At 50.6% G+C, this 19695-nt stretch overlaps 6 protein-coding genes across 6 annotated transcripts; 3 read left to right on the plus strand and 3 right to left on the minus strand.

The window, feature by feature from the left end:
* Positions 1–2502: 2502 nt before the first annotated feature.
* On the plus strand, positions 2503–4713 carry M431DRAFT_71541 (hypothetical protein; the record flags this gene model as incomplete). The annotated part of the gene is made up of 1 exon (XM_024921912.1): positions 2503–4713. The coding sequence occupies one exon, from the start codon at positions 2503–2505 to the stop codon at positions 4711–4713; it is 2211 nt and encodes a 736-aa protein (XP_024780077.1).
* Positions 4714–5324: 611 nt separating this feature from the next.
* On the plus strand, positions 5325–6314 carry M431DRAFT_71840 (hypothetical protein; the record flags this gene model as incomplete). The annotated part of the gene is made up of 2 exons (XM_024921956.1): positions 5325–5492; positions 5577–6314. 2 exons carry the CDS (start codon positions 5325–5327, stop codon positions 6312–6314), a joined length of 906 nt encoding a protein of 301 aa, XP_024780078.1.
* A 350-nt stretch (positions 6315–6664) lies between these two features.
* Positions 6665–7999, minus strand: M431DRAFT_71272 (hypothetical protein; the record flags this gene model as incomplete). Its single annotated transcript, XM_024921876.1, has 2 exons — positions 6665–7795; positions 7928–7999. 2 exons carry the CDS (start codon positions 7997–7999, stop codon positions 6665–6667), a joined length of 1203 nt encoding a protein of 400 aa, XP_024780079.1.
* An 854-nt stretch (positions 8000–8853) lies between these two features.
* Positions 8854–10707, minus strand: M431DRAFT_476900 (hypothetical protein; the record flags this gene model as incomplete). The annotated part of the gene is made up of 1 exon (XM_024915513.1): positions 8854–10707. One exon carries the CDS (start codon positions 10705–10707, stop codon positions 8854–8856), a length of 1854 nt encoding a protein of 617 aa, XP_024780080.1.
* A 1123-nt stretch (positions 10708–11830) lies between these two features.
* On the minus strand, positions 11831–13057 carry M431DRAFT_489172 (hypothetical protein; the record flags this gene model as incomplete). The annotated part of the gene is made up of 1 exon (XM_024916649.1): positions 11831–13057. One exon carries the CDS (start codon positions 13055–13057, stop codon positions 11831–11833), a length of 1227 nt encoding a protein of 408 aa, XP_024780081.1.
* A 2055-nt stretch (positions 13058–15112) lies between these two features.
* Positions 15113–18100, plus strand: M431DRAFT_72191 (hypothetical protein; the record flags this gene model as incomplete). Its single annotated transcript, XM_024921994.1, has 1 exon — positions 15113–18100. One exon carries the CDS (start codon positions 15113–15115, stop codon positions 18098–18100), a length of 2988 nt encoding a protein of 995 aa, XP_024780082.1.
* Positions 18101–19695: the final 1595 nt, after the last annotated feature.

A 19695-nucleotide genomic window follows, 5' to 3' on the forward strand; every position in this document is an offset into this window, starting at 1 on the left:
TGGAGAGAATGGAGGATGATCTCTGGCTGACCTACGGAGGAGTTGGCACGAGTGACACCGTCTCGGCCTTGTTTCCTTTATTTCGTGGTTGCTGTGGATGATGTGATGGATAGGTAGACATACTCATAGACACAATCTGTCCATGACTCTCTGTCCATGACTTTCTGTCCATGATTATGACGAGACAGTGTCTGACTCTGCAAGCTGGAGCTGAAACAGGCCTCCAAAGCGAGCTTGGAGGAAGCTTGGAAGCTATCCGCGCCCTGACCTGAGCATGAAGAGGGGAAATTGTCTGGTGTGAAATAAGGGCGCCAGATCAGCGGGTGGCGCCTGATTAGAGACCTTTTGGTCATGATGGAAGTCGCAACCTAGCCAGTGGCTGGTTGCCGGGCCTGGCTACGACTAGTATCAAGTCAGACCATCTCTCTCGATGGCTTCATTCATTCATTCATCTTCTTCTTTCTTCTCTTGATTTCTCATGCCGCAGTGCTGGACTTGTCTCGACCCTTCTATTTTGGTCTTGCCCCGGGCAACATGTTCGCTTCGTGTCAGCTTTGACAACGATGTAAACTGGACAGGAAGCATAATAAATCCAGGGCAGAGCAGAGCCGAGCGGACATTTCCTCTGGAGGAGCCACTTCGTACCCGGGGTGGATAATTTCGCCTGCAGGTCCAGGTCCCTTGCATTGCCGCCATGGATCACTACGAAATATTCCTGCTACTGTCTGTACCCTACTGTACTCCTACTGTACAAGCTTGTTGCTCGAGCTAACCAGTGGGATACGATAGTACTCGCAGCTCACACAATGCAGCCGCCCGCTCGCAGCCATTGATGCTGGATAGGATAGGCGATGCAGCGAGCCTCTTCACCTCAGCTGAGAAGATGGGCCGGACAATTGCATCCCGGACTTGGATTCGTACAACTCTGCGGTCTGCCTCCTCTCCTCTTGCAGAAGAACGCTCCCTGCAGTACAGAGTGTGGAGCATAGTACGAAGCTAAGCGCAAGGAGACAGTACCAACCCTTGTCATAATATACGACTCCACGGCAATTAGCGAACTGGAGCCTTGATCCCTGCACCTCGCCAGTCGTTGTCATCATCGCGCTTGGTTCATCTCGGCTCGTCCTTTGCTCCTCAGCCAGTCAGTCGGGAGTCGGTAGATGACGGGCAGCCGGAGACAAAGCACACGTGTGAAAGCAAGGTTGACAAATGCTCCTGGTTGACCTGGGCGAGAACTTTTCTGGCATCATGTTCAGTTTAAGCGATCAACCGTCCCCAAAACCAAGCGAGTGGCCAGGGTTGGACAATGACGGGGAGCCGATTCAGCAAAAGAGGAGGGGGGAAGAAGAGAGAAATGGCTGCTTGGCGAAGTGCTTCACATCCCGCTTCCCCGCCGCCCATTATCCTGCTGAATAAAACGACAAAAAAGGAAGCACTTTCAATAGCACATCGTCACTGCGGTTTAGTCTGAATGTCCCAGACCAAGACGGCCAATGGGCTATGATGGCGGAGTGCGCCACCAAAGACAGGACCACTCTGCGAGCTAAATTGGCTCTGGAGATACCCGCTGTCTATTGGAGGTTCCCTTGGATAGCTCGGTTCCTTGCCTGCTCATCAGCCGGGGGCCTGGGGGCTCGTCAAGTCAACTGCCAGGGTGCTGGGAAGCTTAAGGCCCTTTCATCAAAAAGTGACCCGATATTTTAAGGAGACGACCCATGTTAAAGACATTGCTTTGATCACGGCCGTAAAGTGATCTTCAGGGCTTTGTTCTTCATCATCTTCATCTCCATTGCCTCCGCTCTGGCGAGCTACGGGCCAACGCCATCTCTCTCTCTTCCTTTCTTTTTCTTCTTTCTTTGTGCTCAGAGTTGCCAGTTGTGTGCTGCTCGTCTTCTTCATCCTCGCCCTTGGTCTAATGCGAACCAATCATTGGCCTTTAGTATTTTCTTTTTTTTTCACTTTTCGAGTGCTCTTCTCCATACATCCACAGACATATCAAGGCCCGCTCCATTCCAGACAGAGCCAGGTCTCCCATTCGCTCGCTCTTTTGGTTCCCTTTTCTTTTTCCTTTGCCCTTGTATAATACCGGCCTTGTTTTCGGCCGTGACTATTACTCCTTGTCAGCCAATATCTCTCCTCTCAGCATACGAGTACATCATCCTCCCACACCCCTCAGCAACCGACGACTGAGACATACATCTACCCTATCGAGGGCGGAAGAGCCCGCACGAGTGACAATTCGGTCCCTAAGAGACTACTGCTAGGTGTATGCGCTTTGTATGCACGCTATTACACGCCTAGTCTGCAAGAATCCATAGCCACCAGGTTTTCTATCAGACATCCTATCACGGTTCCTGGTCAGGGAGAGACTTGGAAAGCAAGTGGCGGGTTTCGAACACGCAAGGGCATTGCCACCTCTACAAGCGCTCTGTGTGTGTGTACAATCCGGCTGTTGGCTGCTGATATTTGTCCACTAGCCCAGTCTATTCGAGAGAAGAAGCAATGGCGGCATCTGTTGGTTCAAGATTTCTCACACCCTGGGTGGGGGACCAAAACCCTCCTCCATCACCACTTGCTTCGAATCCCGTTATTTTCCGTCGGTATAGCACTGGTATCGAATTGTTAGACAAAAAAGACAGGAGATCATCCGTGATTGACCCCGTCATGGCGTTGAAGAATTTGAGAAGCTCTTATCACGGCAGGGGCAATGGCCGCGGTGTTGATGGTCTAGAAGATCGTCCTCGCAATCGAATGAACCATCACGGCAGAGATGATACTACGAGTTTAGCCGATTTCTTGAAGAATCACGAACCCCCATCGAGCAGCTACATGTCCGTTCCCTTTGGTCACGCAGACGACAAGGATCGGGAGTCGAAATGGTCAAAATTCATGGCCATGAAGCGAAGAAGTAAATCGGTTCCCAGGCCTCCCCAAAACATTCAGCTACCAGACTCGGCAGTGTCAGGCGTCACCATTGGAGGACACCGGCACATTGCCATCTCGATCCCTCTCGAGGCCATGCCTTTTGCTTCCGACTCAACAACACAAAACCCTGCCAATGTGAATAACAACACCGATGCTAGGGTTGGGGGAACAAGGAATGAGTATGCAACTCTTCCACGAAACTTTGCCGTCCAGACATATTCCGGGGAAAATGGCACCGTCACTGTTTTCCCCACTGCGACCGATGAGGCTCCTCCATTGCCTCAGGCCCCTTCCACGCAGCGTTCCAGCCTTTTGTCACAGCAGTCCATTTCATCGAGCTTGGACGAGAGGAGTAGCCATACACAAAGCACTATAGGAAGCCACCACAAATCCAGCAGTCAATCCACGGGGTACTCGACAGAAGGATCTATGGGGCCAAGTGCCAGGAACCAAACTAAGAACAAGCCACCAGGCTACGTCAGTATATTTCCAAAGATTACTGACCCACCGCATATCAACGCGCAAGGAATGGTTGTCTGGGGACCTCCCAAGAGCCCGGCCAGGCCAAACAACCAGCAGCGTCCGGCAAGACCCTCAAGCATGGTTGTTCCTACTGGCCCGAGACACCGTCACCCTGCACACTCGGCATCCATTGACGGTCTGTTGAGTGTAGTCAAAGACGTCGAGACCGTTCGGGACGGGTATAATAAGAAGCCGCTTCCGAAGCCGCCAGGGAAAGCTGACTCTCGGGCTAAGCAGCAATACAAACCAGGTATCGGATTTCCCTCTCCGATCACCGAGGAATCTACCGATGGATCCTCAAGGAGTACCAAGCGTAGCGTTCGCAGAGCTGTATCTGCCCAATCAATGCTAGCAGTTAACAAGGAGCTCCCTTCTCGCCCATCAACAGCAGGCTCAATCCAGAGCCGCCGCGAGAAGGTTCGAGACAAGAAGAGGAGAGACATGGAAGCTGCAAAGGCGTTCAAAGAGTTGCAGCGACGAAAGTCTGAAGATCAACAGAAAGAATACGAAGACGGGGAGCAATCACGAAATAATGCAGACGCAGAGGAAGAGAGTCAGCGCCCTCAAACGTCATCCCTGAATACTCTTATTCCCATTGTCGTTGTGGTTGACCTCCAACCCTCACCTGGATTGCCAGAAGACAAGAACGGTCGGAAGGTATCTTCTCCTCCATCAAGTTCTCACTCCTCTTCACCTGATATGAGCCAACTGCGACTTTCTCGTGACATGGATAGCGAGCTGTATTTACAGCACAAACGGAACCTGATGGACAAGCAAATCCTACGGCTCTATGACTCGTACCACGAAAACCGTCTCCGAGATGTAGAGCGCCGTATACGCCGACTGGAACGCAATGGCGATGTTTGGCTGCGTGCTCTGGTACCCGTCCTGGATGATATGAGCCGCAACATTAAGACGTCAAACCGCATCAACAAAGCTGCACATGCGGATGGCGAAGGTCGAGGCTGGGCTTCAGATGACGAGGTCAGCTCAGCAAGCGCGGAACGCAAAGCTCGCAGTTCTAAACGAACCAAGACACCCACAAGGAGAGCCAGCCTTTCCCGAGATCGGATCGTGGCAGGACTCATTGGAGGAAAGCTTGCGTCTGATGACAGCGAAAGCAGCGACACGATGAGCAGAGGCGACGACGTAAGCGGCCTGGGAATCATTGAACCCCTGATGAGAGAATTGGCCGGTGAAGCGAGACGGAGACAGGAGCAGATTGCGGAGAGAACGGCGGATGATTGGCGTCACAACACTGTGTAGGTGCAATGCAGGAGAGAAACATTCTTTCTTGTTACCTTTACTCTTTGATTTCCTTTGTTCTAAAAAAGGAGGGGGGAGGCGAAATGAATAGGTGATGTTTCTTGTTCAAGGCGTTTTTGGGGAGATTATCACGTAGCTGTATGCTGTACTTGATTTTGAAGATGAAGTGCGAACATGTTTTTTGGGACGGATATACCAAGTCATGGCCGTATTTACTTAGATATACCCGTACACGTCAAGTCTTGACATTCTTCTTCTGTTTTACTTAGTTTCTGTTGTAATCTGGCATAGCGCCTGGAATTAATTTTTTATTTGTCTGAGTTGATTGGCTGGTGTTTTTAAAGTTTGGCTACCTTACCTCTATATGTTGAGTGTTGAGTAAATGCAAGGCGATTCTAGACAGAGTCAATTCGTTGGCGTCATCGAACCACATCCAACACAACAACCCAAAGCCGTGATTCTCAAATTCTCAACATCTCATCTCATCTCAATCAACCCATCTCAAATAATCAACTGCGTGAAAATCAATTCATCAGATACACTCATATATACTATAATGCCCACATCCTAGGACACGTCACCCATCATATCTGTAACTCAAGACCTCCGCAATGCCCTCAACGCCATGGATCTTCATCTGCCCCTCCAGCAGAGGCATCGGCAATGCCCTCACCCGCCACATCCTGCGACGCACGGCTCGCTTGTCTACGCCGATCCCGGTTCTCGCAACTACGCGGCATCCTGATCCGGCAGTGGCCAAGGCGACACTTCTTGAAGATGTGTTTTCCACGCCGTCATCCTCTTATTCTTCATCAGCTTCTTTATCGTCTTCGTTGAATGGAAAGCAGCTCAATGGACAGCAGGAGAAACAACAAGATGAGCTCTCAAAGCGCCTCTTTGTCGTACGCTGCGACGTCACAGATGAATCCACCATTGCGTCTGCCGCCCAAGAGGCCCAGAATCTGTTCCCCAAAGACTCGCACCACCTGCATCTCGCCTGCGTGCTCCCGGGGGTGCTGCTTAATCCGGAGAAGTCGCCGGCGCAGGTGGACGCGGACGCAGCGTTGCAGTCGTTCCGGATCAATGCCGTCGGACAGCTGCTGGTGGCGAAGCATTTCTTTGGCTTCCTGCCCAGGAAGGGGACTGCGATGTCGCAGCCGGGATACGAGTACGACGATGAAGATGCAGATGAAGAGGACGACGACTATGAAGGCGAGGATGAGGACGAGGCGGAGGAAGAGGTCATGCGTCTGCCTCAGCACGCAACTTGGCTCAACATGTCGGCGAGAGTGGGATCGACGACGGATAATCGCGCGGGAGGTTGGTTTTCGTATCGCGCGAGCAAGGCGGCTGTTAATAGCATCACCAAGAGCCTGGACATACAGCTGCGGACTAGGGCGGGCGACAATGCCATGGCGGTGGCGTATCATCCCGGCACGGTCAAGACGGAGTTGAGCAAGGACTTCTGGAGTGGTGTTCCGAAGGACGAGTTATTCAGCACTGAGTATGCGGCTGAGAGGCTCATGGAGGTGGTGTGTGGTTTGGGCGTGAAGGACAGAGGGCGATGTTGGGATTGGAAAGGGACTGAGATTCCTCCTTGATTTCGTTCATGGGAATATAATCAGACATCCCGTTTGACAGAATCGAATGAGACTTGGTTAATAAGCGCACAGAGACAACATTGAAATTAAAAAGTCTTTATAAAATGGTTCTTTTGTAAACGGCATGACATGCTTTTGTCTTTTCCCGCCCACCCCAATAGCTCCCCTTTGCCCTGTAATAAGAAACAAGCTCGTTGTAGAATTTCTCTTCTTCTTCATCCCCTCCCCTCTATTCGCATCACTCAAAAACAGCACGGCGCGTGAAACATGAATAACAAAGTACCTGCATGTAGATGAAACATGGAAATATATGCCCGGTGTACATATATATCCGCAAAACAAGGCATACTTTACAACTCAACCTCCTGGAACGACGCCCCGTCCGCGGGCCGAGATCCATCCTCGTCGTCATCGCTGACTTGTTCCACAATAGCCGTTTGGGACTCGACAGGCCGCAATGCAACTTTTTGCTCCTGAACGTCTTCTAGACGTACTTTTTGCTCCGCCTGCTCATCAGACTTTGTCTTTTGCTCCGACGACTCTCCCTCCTCCTCTTCTTCATCGTCCTCGTCTTCGTGGGAGTTGGAATTTTCACCAGCTTTGGACGATTCTGCTTCTGCTTCATGATCTTTCTTTCCGTTGACCGGTGGAGTGGCTGACGATTTGCTGTCCCGAGACTTATCAGAAGCTGACTCTTGCGCCGGCGGTGACGCTCGCGGTGGTGTGTCCTTGGGAGGCACGTCCTTGGCGGGAGGAGGAGGTAGCTGGTCGTCACTGGGAGGACCTGGCCTCATGACATCGAGGTAGAATTTGGTGACACCGAGGATCCGGCCGTTCTGTTCGCAGGCCGTCACCCATTCGGGCCGCACCACGGGGATGTTGTTTTCGACGGCCTTTTCCCACGCCGTTCCCCTGCCTTCGGTGGTGACGAAGTGCGTCGTGTCGATGCGCACTCCATCGACAATCTTGGCTCCAATGCGCTCCACCGCACGTGTCAGGTTCTCTCTCGTCGTCGCGGGCAGAATGCCAGTTGTGATGGTGATTCCGCTGAGGTCCGTCATCTTGTGGGTTCGCACAACCACTTTCTCGCTTGCTCGCGTGCCGGCGCTTGTCCGCAGGACTAGGTGGAAGCTGTATTCAGTGTCGACGGCCAGGCCGCTGATCTTGGTGCTATGCATCTCCAGCGGCCGGGGGATGTTGCCGGCCTTTTGCCCATTGCGATACAGGCTTAGGGACATCAAGTCGGCAGTAGCGAGCTCGATGGGGTCCCATTCCAGGACGACAGAGGTTTGGGTCGCATTGCGGCAGCGCAGGACGGGAGCGGCGGGTTCGGAGGCGCCAAAGGACTGGAAGATGCGGTCTTGGAGGGAACGGAACTCGTCTTCCGCAGCAGCCTCCTTGCTGACGTTGCGGCCAACCGTGATGTCAACGATACTACCGGAGGAGATGTTGGGAGGCAGCAGAATGGAGGGGAATTCGATCTATATGTTTTGAAATTGCGGCGGTCAGACGTGGAGCTCGAGAAAGAATATCAGAATAGAAGAAAGAGAGCACAGCAGAGAAGAACAAAGCAAAGTAGATCAAAACAAAACAGGCCAGCTTGCGAGACATACCAAGCGCTTGTCTGGGGTCAGCAGCACTGTGACGCCAGCGTCAACTTTGCCGACCGTCAGGGAGACGAGCATGGCTGAAAATAGTAGGATAAGAAGAGAGAGAGAAGATACGAATTCAAGAGAGAATGTAAGGGGGAGAGAAGAGGTCGCAAGAGGTTGGTTGGCTTTTGGTGATGGCTAGGGGATTCCTTGCCGGTTGACGATCTGCGCGCCACGTGAAATTGGCAGGATTGGATACCTGAGGGAGGAGATTGTTGGATCAAGGCTTTCGTGCGCGAATCTTGGAGTTCCAATGGTATAGGCGCAGGGACGGCGGTAGGGGAGATGCAGGGGGAGAAGCTCCAAGATCGAGGATAGAAAAGAGAGAAGCGCTTAATTGATAGCGAGAGAGAGAGAAGAGAGAGAGAGAGGCTGTGGCTTGATGACAAGGCCGAAGTGGGTATTGAGCTCTAGTGGGCCGTGGATCGTAGCCTAGGTACTGTAACTGGATGTGACATGACATGCGTCAGCCTTTTCCAAGTATAGATACAGTGGGATACGGATACTAATAGATTGGTACCTGCTATTGTTTAATATCTTGTGGCTTCCATTGATCTCTTCTCTATTCTCGAAAATGATTGATATCGAATACACATCGATGTGGAGAGATTCCCTAACTGCATTTGATTTTCTGTATCGCATCTTTCATCTCTGGTGGCAGTACTTGCTTCGTCTGAATGTTCTCATTACCCCTCCAAAGAACCGCATTTACAATTAAGGTAGGCGGTAGATGCCTGTAGTAAACAACAACAACTACCGCATCAACGACATCATCGCGACTTTTTACCAATCCCTTCCAACATCGGCTATCCCAGATGCAATGTATCAATTTGGTGGTAAGACTGGTATGGATAATAATCGAATCAATTTCTCTTCTTCTTTATACCTTATTCAGTACGTGTATCATCACCATCACTTTCGGCATCGGCATCGACGTCCATCGCATCATCCACAATTTCCTCAGTCGAAATCTCTCCCGGAAATAATCGCTCCCCAAACTTTATCAGCTTGTGAGCCACGATGCGGTGATGGTCGGCAATCGCACCCTTCGTGATACTAGATTCAAGCCTATTGCCATTAATAACCCCCTCGACGTGCTCAGGAGACACATTTTCGCGGGTGGCGTGCTCCAGCACAAAGTCCAGATGGGAGTAATCCATTCTCTCCTCTGGACACCGGCACACAAACTCCAGGGCAGACTCTACGCCATCGACGTCCTCCAAACTGGCGCCGTACTTGAGAAGTAATGCTACGATCTCGCCAGCTTGACTTAAGGGAGGAGCAAACCCGCGACTCTCCGTTTCCCACCACAGATGGCGAAATACACCGGCCAAAAAGCTCTGAGTTTGCATGTGTTCGGGATTCTCTCGATTCAGCACCGGCGTATTTGGCCTAGCACCAGCCTTGAGCAAGATCTCGGTGCACTCCGGGTCTTGAGCTTGTGCGGCAGCAAAGAACAGCGGCGTGGCGTCGCTGTCAAAGTCGAGGCCGTATTCATCTTGAGTGGTACAGGAGCAAGTGTCAAATTCAAGCCCCAGCTCAATGAGTCTTTTCAGCGCAGCCCGTCGTGGATTCACCACCTCCCCGAAATTAGGAGCCTGCCGAAGCAGTTGGTGGAAGATGGTCCAGCCGTGCTCGTTCTTTTGATACAAAAAGGGGTCGGCGCCGTGAGTGAGCAGCGCTTCAACGGCCTTGAAATTGGGATAGTCATAAATCAATATCCTGGAAGCCGCGGCATAGAGAGGAGTCACCCCAGCCTCATCAGGTAGGTTGATGTTGGCACCGCGCTCGACGAGGAGGGAAATGATAGACGCAACAGTCCCATCGTTGTAACCCCTTGCTGCGGCGTAAACGACGTTCCTGTTATGAGCATCCGTAGTCTCAACCTCTATGCCTGGCATTGCTAGAAGCCGCTTTGTCGTGTTGAGGTTTCGCTGTCTGACGGCGCAATGCAAAACAGTACTGTTTTCTTCGAGGGTTCTTACATGAATGTTTGCTTCGGGGTTCTCGAGGATCATTTCAACCACATCGTCCATTCCATCCAGTGAAGCAAGATGAAGTGGCGCATAGCCCAAGGCGTCTACATTGCCCTCTCTAAGACCTCCCAGATCGGCCACAAGCCTGGCCAGGCTCGGCTGGTAGCTGATTGTTTGGAAGCTGAGGCCAGGACATTCTGCGGCCACCTTGCGCGCGCCGTGCCGTATCAACATCTCTGATGATATTTCGCCCTCTTTTGCATGGACCAGAGCTGTGTGAAGCGGATACCATGCGGGGAACAGTGGTCTGAAGTTCATGGCATGGCAGCTGCAGAGGCCGACTGACGGAATGTCGACGGAGGCGCCATGATCAAGGAGATACTGTGTGATGTGGTGATAGCCCTTCATCACTGACACGTGGAGCGGCGAGAATATCTTTCTAGCATCCACTTTCTTTCTTTTGGACCACACAATCGTGATTCTCAGCTCAGATCGCGGATCGTAGAGGTTCAGATCTGCGCCATGGGCATAAGCCAGCTTTATCGTGTTCAACGAGTCGTTCCTAGCCGCCCAAAGAACACAGGAATGTTTGGGATGGGCTTCAAACACATTGCGTTCGTATAAAACGCCGTTAAGCGTTATGTATGCCCGGCGGGACGAGCGAACAAGAGCCCCAAGATCCTTTTCACTCTTGAGGCATCCAGCAATCTTGAGAAGGATCTCGACTGGAACCTTATCGAGCCCGATGTCTGCCTTGGCCTCCATGTATAACGCTGGTTTCTAAATAATCTGACAAAAGCATGGTTAGTTGGTGTCTAAATTCAGATTTGATCGAGAATACTCACTGGATACCTAGAGGGAGATGCCTTTCAAGAGTGTTGTTTTAGTAACCACCATTCCCCGTGAAACGTGCGTGGAACTAATGCCGGATATGATCCTGATGGAGAGAAAATGAATGCCACTGTGATGTGTTGATATGGTAGGCTGTGTATAATCTATCAGAGTAGCGGCCAGTTGAGGAGGGAAACGAAGAAGGAGGAAGAAGAACCGGCACATCTGCTTCTAACGCCGCTTCTAACAAATATGTGGTAGAGCCCATGTTCGTAGTGGGCATGGTGTACGAGTATGCTCGCCACATCATTAAACTGTACAAAAAGAAAGGCCAAAAAACTGTTTGCTTTTTCTCAGCTGAGAGCCACCATACATCTAGCGCGATGCAAGTCGTGCCTTTCCCCAGCACACCGGTCACGCCAGCCACCTCCCATGCTGCAGCCTTTCGCATAAATTTCCATTAATCCTTGCTCGTTTTAATCTCTCCGACCTGTGGGTGGGTGACAGGTGGCCAGGCTGCGCTGCAACATGCAGCAGGGGCATGGCATGACACCATTCCGTGATAGACCTCTCCACGAATGCTACGGCTAACCACTGCAGGGAGGACGCTCTAGGCCCGAGTATGGCCTTCAAATGTGAGGGGAAAGGAGTTTGAAGCAACATTGGCGACGTGGCTTTCCTTGCCTCGTCTCTAATTTGTCCATGGGCTCATTATGTTTCAGACGGTCCCACCTGATTACGAGGCAATGAGATACGCTCTGTAGTAATATTCCAAGGCTCACATCATATGCTATCGTACCGGTAAAAGTCAGTCACAGAGCCTCATAGATGAGCCAAGCCGGTACCTGGAGGTATGGGAGACCCATACTACCTCTCGAATCACCGATGAATGATGCCATACTGTTTAAAGGGGGAAAAAAATCTTGTATTCAAGAAAATGAGTAAAAGATGGATATGTAAGAAGAAAAAATGAACAGAAAGAAACCACTAAGAAGGATGGTAATGAAACCATGGAAAGAGTACCTGCATCCCAAACTCTATCTACAAATTGTTATAATTACTCAACATCGCCTTGCCACCATTTCCAAAAATTTGGATAAGTCGCATTGATAAAATTTCGAATTCGTCCATCCTCCTTCTCTTTTGCCGCCCTGTCGATTGGCTGTTTCCACCCTTCAATCTTGACATCGAGATCATCCCGTAAGAACTTGACCCACCTCTCCTCACACAGATACTTGCATGATAGTTCAAACTTCGGCCTCCAGTGGCCAATGACACATTTTCTGTGCCCCGTGGGGCCGCTACATTGATCTGGATACAGCGGACAATCTTCCGGAGAAGGTGGACCGTTCCATTCAGGATTTTCTGCGAGGGCAAAATTGACAATCAACGACCACGAAACCCGGTTTGATTTGATGAGGAAATGAGCCTGCCCTTCCACAACATGCCACAGCCACGCCTTCCAGTAGTTGTAATAATCATCAAACTGCCTTTCTTTGGTATACCAATGGATCGGCTTCCTGCGTGGTCGGCATTCGTTGAGAATAGTGGAATTCTCACCAACCTCAGGGTTGACAATGTCTATTATCTGGCAATCATAGCGTTCTGCCACGCATGCGTGCATCTGCATGAGCACCTCATCTTCTTGGTCCTCATCTTCTTGGGGCTGGGGCCCCATTGTAATCAATGATAGCCTCTTGAGGGCAGGGAGCTCGTTGACTTCAAACAGGGTAGATGCGGGAAAGAAGAGATCCAGTATCTCGCTATATCCGCCATGCTCTATGCGCGCGCGATCAAGGCCGATGAACGGCTCAATCTGTGCATCCATTGGGTTCTCCATGTCAAAGATGGTGGTAGAGCTCCAAGCCCCGAACATAGTGAAGATGTCATGCTCATAGCTGAGGAAAGGCACGTTGAATTGGACTGGGATATCGAACCCTTCCTCATTGACAATCATGTGCCGAGGAGGCGTGTAGAATTGAGCTTTCCAAAACTCTCGAGACTCGCGGCAAGCATGCAACGGTGCGAATATGGCGTCTTTGCGCGGGTGAACAACATATTTGACTAGCCAGTTGGGATGATTCGAATCCATGCATCGTTGTCTGGCAAGTGGCTTTCCGTCTTGTTCCTCTCTGCTTTTGGATTTGCGTCTACAGATGTTTCTGCAGTTTCCACATGGGACCCAACCAACGATACGTTCTGGTTGGGGTACGCGCTTCCAAATCTCCATTCTGAGCTCCGCTGGGAGCTTGGGGAAGCAGGTGAACTCTGTGAGAGTAGTCATTGCTGAGGTTGGCTTCGAAAGCTGTATATTCATGTAAATTTAATTACATGTATCTTGCTCGCGGATTGATCATTTGTGCACTGAATGTAGATGTTAACACGAGGTCTCTATACCACCACTTGGCCACTTACTTGTGAAGGATTGATAGATCCAGGAGTACCCAGGCAGGCAGTATTATATCGGATGCCGTAGCAGGTGCCTCGATAGAAATAGTTTGTTTCAGCACTTCAGAATCGAATGATAAACGGGCTTGGTATTGTGTCTTGGAAATGGGAAAGAGATTCAGGTCTGCCTCCAGCCTTGTGTTCGTCCGGCCCTCCTTATATAGCCCCGCTCGCAGCTCTGTCTCATTGCATATGCGAGTTATCTTGAATGGACCAATATGATGCTCCTCAATCTCAACCCTTGTGCATTTCACAGGCCGGAATCGAGGGTTGCGGCCTCAATGCGGCCTCCATAACCCGATACCACGCATATGGTGGCTGGCCGTCTCTCCAATGATAAGGGCACAAGTTGCCATCCGTGCCATGGCATGTACTTAAACCGTGGCAGTCGCAAGCCAATGCATACCTTATGTAGGTATCATGCACATTATGTGAGATTGGATTTGATGTTCGCTTGTTGAGGGGAGGAAAAAGCAAAAAAAATATTGGGGGCGAAGGTGCATCCAGTGAGCTTCATTGGGCACCATCCTCACTGAAAGCCCGCCATTGTATCAGAGTCAAACACTGATGTACCACTGCACGGTGCTTGCCAGCAGTGGTACTTCTAGCCACCTCTACCAACCCAGAGGTAGTAGCACGTTGGCAGGTGCGCCCTTGCAGCCAGGCGGTCAAGGTACAAGTAAGTATGGAAGGAGCGAGTCTGCCCAGATGAATCATGCACAGAGAAGGCACAAAATTGTTCATGCGGAGAATCTCTCACACCATCTTGTTCTTCATTCAACTCGATCATTTGCACTTTGTGTGTATTGACATGAGAACACAACCTACACGCACACAACATGCACCCACATGAATCACCCTCGGATGTCGCAGGTGCAGTAGCAAGAGTACAGTAGTAAGCAAGCACCCGCTGGCATTCAATTCATCCAGATCGGATCGCTAATTGCTCTTTAGCCGTCCTGCCATGCCATAGCTCGGCGCTAGGTACGCGGATCAGCCCTGCCCATTACCCACTCGGCGCTGGGAAACGCCGTCCTCTGCTGCCATCCCGAGGTCCATGGAATATACGGACAGACGAAGCTCCTCCGCATATTTATCCACCTTTGGCTTTGGGGTGCCATTTCGGATGACCCGAGCCGCCCGAAACTGACATCAATTCTCCATTCACCACATGCACCTTGGCCGCACAGGGGAAATGGCCGATCCTACGATCCATCCGGGCGTTTGGGTCCTTGGCGCGTGAGATGCAAAACCAATTTAAAGAGATTACTGTTCCTTGCCCTTTCGTAAGACTCGCTGGCGTCTCTTCTCACCTTGGCACCAGGGTCGCCAAGTCTACGCTACCACGTAGAGCTTCGGCAGTCAAGGTTACAATCACCATCCTCTCCCGATCTAGCGGCTTCCAATTTCTCAAATTGAGGTGAGACAACTACTACCTAGTCGCTCTAATGAGAAGACTATTTTTCTTCTTGCGTCGGCATCCCTTTCCCTTTCCTTAAAAATATCTGTCAGCTGCAGGTACGAAATAGTACACGAGCTGTTCTCCCTCTCTACCCCTCGTTCTCCATACAGCTACAAGCCGGGTTTCCGGCCAAAGCGTAACCACTCCGTCTCACCTGCAACGCATTGTATTTTCGTCCTTACTGGGTCCATATCTATCAACATTGGCTAACAAACTCTGAGCTCAGGTGCCCAGGTTGTCCGTGCATGGCTCAACATCCCTTTGAGTTCTGACTCAGCTATTAGCACCCTGCTGGGCTCAAGCTAGCTGCGGCTACATCTTCCAACCCCAACACGTTATAACCGGCATTGCTCTGCAGTCTTGAAAAAAATTCAAAATTCAAAATTCAAAAAAATCAATCGTTGCAGGCAGCCCGTTGACACTGACAACATGTCAGCGGAGGAGTCTGTCGACAATGGCGCCGGCAATGGCGCCAAGAAGAAAGAGGCCCCCAAGAAACGAGCTCTGCCCTCATTGCTCAACCACTTCAATGGGAACGATCTCAAAACTCTTTTCCGCTGTTCCATAGCAGCTTGGGTTGCCGCTCTTTTGATATTCATCGAGCCTTCTCTGCAAAGTATCGGTATTTCTACTTTTTTTGCTGCCCTAGTTCTCTTTGTCACGCCGCCAGCTGGCATCCTCCTCATCTATCTCCTCGGATCTCTATCGCTCCTTGTCGGTCTGTGTCTCGGTTGGGCCTGGGGAATCTTGACAATGAAGGCTGCATTAGCTGCCCGTCCCGCTTCAGACACCCAGTCACAACTCCAAGCCCTACAGCAGGCCGCGGTCGCTCAGGCACAAAGCACTGGTCAAAATGCAACCGTGATCAGCAAGATACTAGTATATGAAGGTCATATGCTGGATGCACGCGTCACGGTTGTATACTACGTCATGTCTTGTGCATTCATCTACTTCTTGTCACGTTTACGAGCAAACAACGTCAAGCTTACGCTTCTTCATCTCTTTGGCAACATCGTCGTCGATGTGTTCCTGCTGACCGGGCCACTTCTACCAACCTTCACTCCGCTTTTGGGGCAGGTATTGGTGAAACCGGGCGCCATTGGAGTAGGTATTGGCGCAGCGTGTTGCTTGATATTCTTTCCACAGTCTACTTCTTACGTGGTTCTTCGAAAAATGGAACAACTTATTCGCATGTTTGACATTCCTCTTGACTTGACACAACAACGGTTTAATACTCAAAAATTGGAAGTGGAACAGCTGAGGCAAAGCAAAGATGGCATGATTGCACTTTATAAAGCCATGGAACCAGAAATTGCCTTCCTTCCCCTGGATATTTCCCGTGGCCGGTGGAATGCAGACGACGTCAAGGGCCTAAAGGAATGTATTCGCCAGACTATGATAGCCAGCACATCTCTGATCGATTTCCACATAACAACCATTATAGCTCTGCAAAAGGAAAGTAAAGCAGACTTGCAGTACGATAAACACTCTAGTGACGGACAGACGGGAGAAAAGGGCAGTCACGAGATTGGCCAACGTCATGTTTTGCAATACGCAGAGCTTATGAAGGCACTTCGAACGCCAGAGCAGAGCGATCTTCGCATTCGAATGATAGAAGCTATGCGCGAAACAACCGCACAAGTACGCCAAGCCTGTTCAGAGTCCATCTCAGTCGTGGTCGAGTGTGTTCATACCGTCAATACTCGTCGGTGGATCCGCCAGCCATCTCAGCAAGTGTTTGATGCGCTGGTTCAACGAATGGAGACATCCTTGGCAGCGTTACAGTCTGCTCGCGATTTCTGCGTCACCAATACCACCGAAGCAATTATAGACTGTCACTCCGATCTCTTTGACCAAGACGGCCAGCTGAAGATATCAGACACTCTCCAGCCACAGTCTCTGCAAGCGATGATGGTTGCCATGGTATTGGAAGAGCGGATACTAGGAGTGGCTGTGGCGATGGAGACGATGCTGAAACACGTTCTTCAGCTGACGACTTCACAAACCCGGCATCGCATCTGGCTCCCGTCCCGCATACGCTATGCCTTTCACTGGATTTTTAGTGGGAGGAAAACAATCCCAATTGCCGGAGTCTCTGATGACGGCGGTGCAGATGATCCAGACGTGGCCGATGAACAGTCCAAGGAAGTGCGCCAGCGGCTCCGTCTCATCCGAGGATACGAGGCTCCCACCCGGGCAGGCCCAGTCGCCAGAGCTATTGCCGGAACCTATCGTTGGCTCACCAACCCAGCTGGCATGTATGCAATGCGAATGGTTGTTGTCACACTTGCCACTGCCATTCCCGCATCTATTCCTCACTCAGCTGGCTTCTTCTATCGCGAGAAGGGATTGTGGGCTGTCATCACCGCACAGACATGCGTGCTCCTTTACATGGCCGATTTTACCTTTTCCCTCATCTCCAGAGCCCTCGGGACAGTGATTGGAGGAGTCTTTGGCCTTGTTGCGTGGTACATAGGATCTGGCAGTGGTCCAGGTAACCCGTATGGGTTGGCCGCCAGTGTGGCAGTTTTCACCGTTATCTCTATGTGGTTGAGGATATTTTTACCACTGGCCTATACACAGGCAACGGCTATGTGCGGCGTCACCTTCATCCTGATCATTGGTTTCAGCTATGACAACGTCCATCTACCCCAGTACGGAAACCCTGGCAGAGGATACCAGGCCTTCTGGAAGCGATTGGTCACTGTCTTGCTGGGCTTTCTCGCTGCGACCATTGTTCAGCTCTTCCCCAAACCCCCGTCTGCCACCGGACATGTGTGTAAGACTCTGGCAAATACCGTCCGTACCTTGTCAGACTATTACGCCCTGTTGCTATCACATTGGAGTCGGGCAAACCAGGACGGCCCCATTGGCGCTACTGCCATAGAGGAGCTTACACTAGAGGTTGCAGAGGTTCTCTCATCATTGAATGGCTCATTAGCGCTTCTGAAGGTGGACTTCAGTGCGGGCCCCTTCGATCAAGCGGTTTTGCGTCAGACTCAAGAGCAGTGTCGAAACATGAACCAAGCGCTCGGGAGACTTTTGTATCTGTCGACTACTCTTCCCAAGGAATTCCAAGAGAGACTAGTCACTGCTCTTGGAATACTGGATGATGGTGCCATCGGAAACATCATGGCAGTGCTGGCAATCGTCGAACAAGCCCTGCGGACCGGATCCCCTCTCCCCGAAAGACTTCCTGTGCCTCTTGTCCGTACCTGCTTTGAGTCCCTATCCTATGCGCAGCACCATAAGATTGAACTAAGCACAACGCTTGTGCGAGATGAGAATTACCGACGGTACTGTGTTGCTGTGTCATCTTACTTGAAGTTTCTCACTGCAATCGATGATTTAGTCTTGTGTTTGAAGGAAGCACTAGGAGAACGTCACGTTATTTATCTATGGGATGAGGATGTTTAATTATGTATCGCTGCAAGAGGAAAGATATTCAGCGCCCTTGGCCAGCGACTATTCTCGGCACCACATTCGCAAACAAGCACACTTTCATTCTGATCTTTGTTATGAGCTACTGTTATTAACATGGTTCACGCGGAGGTGTCCCTTGTCCGACAAATTCGACACCCCGTCGGTGATACAGCGAATCTTGCGTGCATTCATTTTAACAAAGTCAGCTGGGTTTCCGGGAATTAAGGAAATTGCGAAGCAGCAAAGCTTGTTAATATATCACTTCGACTGTACCCGTTTGCCTCTCGTGTGGCACATAGTGATGAATTCGCAGAGCATGCACAGCTTAAACTTTCTCACTTGTTCCAGTTGTCTCACTTCAAAAACTGTGCAGCTTCCTGCAGTATAGTTGCAATCTTTTGCTGCCGCTCAAACTTTTCTCCGCGATGGGGGCTGTCTGTGATTGAGAACGATGTCGCATAATTCAAAGCTCTGATTGACTGATAAGCCGCTGCAGCGTCCGATTTCGATAAAACCTGCAGCATAATAACGCCCCAACACGTATTTTGTGTCAAATCTGATCGCTTTGCCGACCCACGGTCTCAAGTGCTGCCGAGGGGGGTGCGAAAAGACGGCCGATCAGTTACCATGTCTACGGGATTGCGCCAACAGCAGAGGCCCCCAAAAGAGGCCAAGAAAGGCGTGTCTAGCGTTATAAAATATCTCACTTCTCGTATATCGCGATGGCAACCGGGACCTAGTGGACAAACCTGATAGGATCCTGAAAGACAGCTGAGGCTACCCAAACATTGTGCTATGATATGGCACAAGATTCTTCCGGCGAGATTTGTGCTGTGCGTAATTATTCACAGAATATCTATAGAGAGCACTGTCATAATTTGTCACAAACTGGGAGGTGAGTGTATAGTTCCCTTTGTTCCTTTTTCCTCTCCCTTAGTTCAGCCTATCAAACAGGGGTACAACGATGGGGTGCTTTTTTTTTTTTTATCTCGTCTGATCTCCTCCCCTCATTCGGACTTTTCTTTTTTCTCTTTTTGCGTTTCAAAGAAACAAGCTGAGTATTGAGTTTCTGGGCAGTTTCACGCCTTGCTGCATCGCTTGCCGCTTGAATGTCAATGACAATGAAATGCTAGCACTTTGTACAACCACGCAAGACTCTTACCGCCTCAAGCCGGCCGATTTTGTGTGGGCCTACGGCGCCGAGACCCCACCCTCTCCTGTCGGGTGTGACACTGACACCGTGACTCTACTGGACAGAACTCCTCGAAGAAATCTACGCTGGAAACTGGTACCGCAAAACAATTGTGATTTTGTGAGATAAAAGGCAAATGCTGCCTTGATCTAGACGCGAAATTATGTTTACAGAGCAGCGACTTGGGCGAGACACGGTTCGAATTGGTTGCCAGCCTTGACCGATGGCGCCTCCCGCCCTAGTTCGTCCTCCTTGTCTCAACAGACAGCCATTCACATCGCGCACCAGGAAAGAGGGAGAAGCCCTGACCAAAAAACGAAACGAAACGAAACTTAGCGTCCCCCAGCCTGGAAAATCACATCATTCATCAGCAACACTTACATAATAAAAAGAAAAA

Source organism: Trichoderma harzianum (genome assembly GCF_003025095.1).
Source record: "Trichoderma harzianum CBS 226.95 unplaced genomic scaffold M431scaffold_1, whole genome shotgun sequence".
Classification (NCBI taxonomy): domain Eukaryota; kingdom Fungi; phylum Ascomycota; class Sordariomycetes; order Hypocreales; family Hypocreaceae; genus Trichoderma; species Trichoderma harzianum.